This window comes from Hypomesus nipponensis, chromosome 1, assembly GCF_054491055.1.
Source record: "Hypomesus nipponensis isolate SF chromosome 1, ASM5449105v1, whole genome shotgun sequence".
NCBI lineage: Eukaryota > Metazoa > Chordata > Actinopteri > Osmeriformes > Osmeridae > Hypomesus > Hypomesus nipponensis.
The window spans coordinates 14,426,852-14,432,851 of NC_140361.1; the positions used below are offsets into that span (position 1 = coordinate 14,426,852).

The following is a 6,000-nucleotide window of genomic DNA, read 5'->3' on the forward strand; positions in this document are numbered from 1 at the left end:
ATGTCTGGCTACAAATTCATCAGGAGCCAGGAAATCCAATTTCCAATGCCTCTCTCATATGAGGAGGTTCATACACCATGTATTGTCTTTTTATGGCCTTTTTCACCAGCTTCCTTTCATTCTTCCTCTCTCCAGCTCTCTCCCTCTACCCTTTTTCATAACTGCCCTTGAGTCATGTGTGTCGTACTGTACATTAAGACTTCATCAGAGCTGTCGTGGAGCTCATTCATTCATCTCCTGGTCTTGGAAAATGGGGAGCGTGGCAAAAGAGAGAACCGCGTAGGGGAGAGTGAAGGGAAGGGGAGTGTGTGTGCGTTTGTGTCCAAGTGTGTGTACTGGGGTCTTGAGCAACATTTGCTTAGTTCATGGGGCATACAAAATTCATTGAACTTCATGTTGATCTACAATACATTATAGCTTTGATGGTGGGTCTAGATATTATTCAATTATCGAGTAACAACATGATTGCAACATCCTGTTTCCAGAAGATGGTTCTAGATAGATCAAAACACAGAGTTATATTGTGGAATTACAACAGCGCAGTGAAAAACAAGACCGGAACATCACAAGAATAGCACACCGCATTGTGACATCACGGCGCCGTGGTTACCCCGTGATGTCACAGTGACCCCGAAGGGTGTTCTAGCAGGTGAACACAGCTGTACAGCTCAGAAGAAGCTGGACGTCGAATGAAGAAAGCAGCACCACAGAGATCTAACAAAGACAAGAAGAAGACCTAGCTTAGCTGAGGGAGATGAGCTCTCTGTGGGGGAGCCGTGCGGGGGTCTGCAGGCTGCAGGCCTCCACCTGCCTGGCCGGAGGAGTGGTCGGCCTCGCCACCATGACCGCTGGGTACTACCTGTACCACAGGTACCAGGCGTCTGACCCAACGCCCTCTAATCACCTACAAGGTAGGGAGGAGAATATGTATGAGGCCAGTCCAGCCACTTACATGGTGAGAATACACTTTAATTGAGGTTTGGTGTGACTGTGTGTGAGTGGGACTTCTGGTGGTCCTGTTGGATGTTGTTTTTTGTGTTGGCGCTTGGGACATATCTCAAGATATTTGGGGCTTTTTAGAAAGGAAGAAAAGAGTTTAGTTTGAACTTAGTAAAGTTTCTAATATAAAGTCAAACAATATAAAAACAGGCGCAATCAAAACATAGAGAATAAGAATATAATAATGCACATCAATTGAGTTACGAATGTAAAGTATTTTGAGTAGTAGAGGATAGTGTGGATGGACAAGTCTGACTAGGTGGAGATCAATATAGTTCAACCGGTGCATGCCCTAGGGGGGAACAAACTGTCCAGAAACCTGTTGGTTTTGGTCCAGGTACTCCTGTACCGTCGCCTCAGAGGGGTAGCATGACAAACACATGTTGATTAAACATGTTTACAGCCCCTGCCCTTCAGGGAAATAGGAGCCAAGGGTTGACTCTGGAAAGAGGGACTCTTTCTTCTCCAGCCTCTGATCTGGGCCTGGGCCTGGGCCTGGGCGTAGGGCTGGGCATGGCCTCCTTTATCCTGAACGCAGATCTGGAGCTTGTGGCTGTGCAGGCCCTGGACCCTGCTAAGGTAACCCACCCACACTCTCTCTAGGCCCCTTGGAGAGCCTTCATTTTGACAGACCTTCATGGTCATTGTGGTTCTCTGTGTGTTATGTGTTGCAGGTGTTCAGTGGACCCTTGCTACCTTGGGAATACAGCCCCCTTTACTGTGGTCCTGTGGCCGTTTGGACCTGGGTAAAAGCAACAACTTCACACACATATAAACACACACATACACACACAGTTTATCTTTAATCCAATACACTATTAGGCTTGGTGGACATTTTTGCTGGAATTGTGGTTTCAATTTTGCAAATTTGCCTCAAAATTCCAGAATGTTCAGACTTGATAAGTTGATGATGTCATAAACTGGGGGTAAAGTGGGTGTGTTCTATTATAAGTTGGTTTCCATGGAAACACAGTGGTGTGCAGAGGTTAATTTAATTCAATTTAAGGTAGTTTTACTCATTGATATATATCTATGGTTTTACTTACCTCTGTTGAGAACATGATAAGTGTTCCATGTTCTTGAGTCCATTTACCTTCTCTCATAATTATGATTATGAGTTGCATGTCAGGCAGCCATGCAAAGTGTGTTATTTCAAGTGAATAAAATAAATTATGCTATTATACATTATATCAGAATTTTTTTTCTCAGTTTAACCCATAAAACATTGGTAAAGTCAAGTCAAGTTAGGGTTTGGCTCCACGAGTCTTGAAGCGGTTGTAGAACACTCCTTCTCTCCCTTTTCTTCCTGACGTTGTTAGACAAGCTACTGTGGAGAAGCTCTGATGAGCTCTGAGAGAAACCACACCTTCAAGTTCTCCTGGACCTCCACCAGAGGATCTGCTTCTAAGGTAACTGAGACAACCTGCACACAAACACCTACACAAACTGTCCCAGCGCAGAGAAAACACTTCACAGAGTAGGGGCTGAGGGAAGTCTTGCACGTCATTTACCCTTCTACATCCGGGGTCTAATCAACCCTTGCTGGGTCATCCCGGACAGTTTGCTGCCAGGCTATCAAGTGTCAACCACATGGCACGTGGATTCTATCTATTATTGCTTATCATTATTGTATGCATGACCTGACCTGGTTGCCCTACCCCACACCCACCCCCCTCCCCAGAAGACAGAGATCCAGATGCGCAGCATCTGTATGGTGAGGGGGACTGACACCAGGCTGTGGTGGGCCATGTCACAGCAGAAATCCAGGCTCACTCCAAATGTAAGCTAACACATGCCCACCTACTTATACACACACACACACACACACACACACACACACACACACAGGGTTTGTCTGACAAAGTGCTCTCCTGTGTTGGTCTGCAGGGATTCCCTTATGTGGTTACCACCTTTATGGCAGTGAGCGGAGTTCAGGTGAGATGAATCTTGTGAGATAACCAGTGGGAAGTCCTGTCCGGGTGCACTTGAAGCTGGACCAGATCAGTTATTCAGCGCTCTGTTGCTCATCCTTTCCCCTGTCTCTCCTCCTGTCCTTGCAGCTCATTGGCGGCCGGGTGAGGCAGTTCCAGTCTCACGTGTGCACCAAGACGGATGTGGACATCCCGTTTTTCGCTGAGCGCAGGGTAAGAGCTGATGACAGATCACGACCTCCACGTTCTTCATGAAGCTGATTCAGGCGTATATGAAGACTGCGAACCTCCTGGTGTTTCAGTCCTTGTTCATTTCAATGGAAGCGCGTGTGAACGTGTGTGTGTGCGTGTGTGTGTGTCTCCTCTCCACCAGCAAACTGATGTCTCGGGCATGGAGGCCAGCCTGGTGGTGGGTCCAGACGGCATTCTGCGCACCACGGCTAGAACCTTCTGGATCTCGAAGAACACCCGGACCCGCGGGGAGGAGTCCTCCCAGGACGACGACTCCTCTGATGATGACGATGATGAGGACGATGATGACTATGATGAGGATGAAGATGAGGAGGAGGAATGGGATGAGGACCGCCACCGAAACTGGGCCCAGGACCAGGACAATGTCGACAATGAGGATGTTGCCAATGATGAGGATGATATCTGCAATGATGAGGATGATATCTCCAATGATGAGGATGATATCTGCAATGACAATGAGGTTGTTGCCAATTATGATGACGTTGATAACGAGGAGGATGACGTTGACAACAATGATGTCAGCAATGATGATGATGATGTTGCCAATGATGATAATGGCGTCGGCAGTGAATATGATGATGTCGCCAATGATGACCCAAACGTTGGCAATGATGATGTCAGCAATGATGATGATGATGTCGGCAATGATAAGGATGACGTCGGCAGCGATTATGATGATATTGCCAGTGATGACAACAATGTCGACAATGACGATGATGAAGACGGCATGGCCAATTTGACTGCTGAGGAACTCGAGATTCCATGTCTGAAGTTAGTCTTGACCTTGATAGGATAACTGAAATTGTTCCATTTGACACCAAACCATCCTGTATTCTGTGTAAAGTGAATGTGCTTTAGCGAGCTTTCCCTCATTGCTCCAGGAACTGTCCAGGTTATTCACTTGACTGAGGTATCTCTTTCTCCACAGCTACCACTTCACTAGCAGAGGCTTCATTGACCTCCCTTACAGGCTGACTGCCCTAAGACAGGCCTTCACTGTGAGTACCCACGAGCTAGTGACCAACTCAGCTAGCTAGCCTGACAGTGTACTGTGGACACCTCTCGGTGTTAGAGCTCACAGTGTTACCGGGCACCTCTGTTCTCTGTGTGACGTGGCTAACTAGCTATGTTGATGTCCTCTCGTTTTCCTCCCCGTTTGTCCCCAGACGCTCCTCTCCAACCCCGACAGCAGGAGCTCCCTTTGTGAGGCAGGGCGCCTCCTGCTGGGAGGACTGGCAACTGCAGCCAACAAGGTGACCGATCGATTCCACTGGAGACCGTTTCCAGTGTTTTGGGCTACGTATGTGAGCTCGCGTGGGACGGTACTCGGGGTGAGCTTGTTTTAACGTCACTGTGAGACGGGTGTCGTGACGCTGTTGTCGTTCTCCAGGAGGAGGGGCAGCTGTATCTCCGTTACGACGGACTGTTGGCCTATGTCTCAGAGCACGCTTGTCAAAGCTCCATCACCCAGGAGCTGGCACTGGAGGAGGTGAGGGGAGGGGGAGGAGAACGTGTCTGACTGACTTTGTCGTCAAAACGGAGCACAGGCTTGAAGCCTCTCCTTGGGTCTCGAATGACGTCCTAAGACTCCGACTTCCTAGATCCGATGCGACTGTTGTGGTGAATGTTTTCAGATCCGTCACCTGAACGTCATAGACGTGGTGTTTGAGCTGGTCTTGCTGGGCATGATGGAGGAGGGCCGTCGCCGGCCAGCCGTCACCGTGAGTGCCCCCCCCCTCCCCCCCCCCCCCCCCCCGGCATCTCCGTGTTGCAGTGACATTGTGATCTCTAGACAGTGTGGGTCAGGACGTTGGGGTCAATGCTATTGTTTGACCCAACGGTCCTCTCCTCCTGCTCCTGCCCCCCTCCCAACTGCCTCTCCTTCACCCCGTCCACCCGCACCCCCACCCCCCTCCACCCCCCAGGTTTCAGGAGGGTTCATGGCCCAGCTGTATGGCCTGCTGGAAGCCGTCCTCCCCCGGGACGCCGAGGAAGCCCGGGGCCAGACATACCGGAAGAATCTAAAGGTGAGGAGCTCTCTCTCTCGCTCTCTTTCTCCCACTCTGTCCTCCTCCTCCCCTCCTCCTATCAGTGTACGTGTGGGGCCTCAGCATTGGGGTCTGTGCTGTCCTCTCCTACCAGAAAATGCTCATGGACTTTCTGGAAGCCGTATTCAGCCTGCCTGCCGACCTCTACTCCTCCCAGCATCACCTGGTGGCCGAGCTGCGAGGGCAGCTGGAGCGCCACCTACAGGTCATGATCAGCAGCCTGCTCAACGTCTAGGAGGACCGCGCCACCCCCCCGGGGGATGCTCCGTATCCCTCCACCTGTCCTTTCTCCTCCTTCTTCCTCTCTGCTCTCCTCCCGTCCATCCCTCATTTCACCGCTGTCACTCGCTGGTCTTTTCACCACTGTCACTCGCTGGTCTTTTCAACACTGTCACTCGCTGGTCTTTTTGTTCTCAAAGAAATTAAAAGAGAGAGGAAACGTTTGTTTTTATACAGCGTGTTTTCTCCGGGTCGTCGATGCCTCGATGTAGGTAGAGGTGTGGACAATACAGTATCTCGCACATCATAGACTCTCACACACTCACACAAACACACCCCACACACCTAACCTCACCCAAGTGTGGTTCCAAAAACACGAGCTGCCAAATCAAAATGTCTCTTGGGGAGGAACAAGTTGAAAGGGAAATGGAAAACAGTAGTTGTGTTTGTGTGTGTGTGTGTATTTTAGGAGTTGTGTGCCTTTGTGCATGTGTGTGTGTCTTTGTAGGTGTGTGTTTCCGTGTGTGATTTGTGTGCTTTTATGTGTGTGT

General features: G+C 49.7%; 1 protein-coding gene across 1 annotated transcript; it reads left to right on the top strand.

Annotated features, from left to right (window-relative positions):
• Window positions 1–697: 697 nt before the first annotated feature.
• On the top strand, window positions 698–5,571 carry LOC146302721 (uncharacterized). Its single transcript, XM_084699160.1, has 14 exons — window positions 698–911; window positions 1,403–1,578; window positions 1,674–1,745; window positions 2,319–2,408; window positions 2,681–2,779; window positions 2,887–2,934; window positions 3,060–3,143; window positions 3,304–3,953; window positions 4,111–4,180; window positions 4,349–4,435; window positions 4,573–4,671; window positions 4,817–4,903; window positions 5,108–5,209; window positions 5,325–5,571. Exons 1-14 carry the CDS (start codon window positions 755–757, stop codon window positions 5,463–5,465), a joined length of 1,962 nt encoding a protein of 653 aa, XP_084555286.1. The 5' UTR covers window positions 698–754; the 3' UTR covers window positions 5,466–5,571.
• Window positions 5,572–6,000: the final 429 nt, after the last annotated feature.

Bases quoted from the DNA above. Each gene is read 5' to 3' on its own strand.
- LOC146302721 (XM_084699160.1), top strand. From the start codon at position 755: ATGAGCTCTCTGTGGGGGAGCCGTGCGGGGGTCTGCAGGCTGCAGGCC. The intron at 3,954-4,110 runs GTTAGTCTTGAC...CTTTCTCCACAG, and splicing joins CTCGAGATTCCATGTCTGAA to CTACCACTTCACTAGCAGAG. The intron at 4,181-4,348 runs GTGAGTACCCAC...GTTTGTCCCCAG, and splicing joins CCCTAAGACAGGCCTTCACT to ACGCTCCTCTCCAACCCCGA.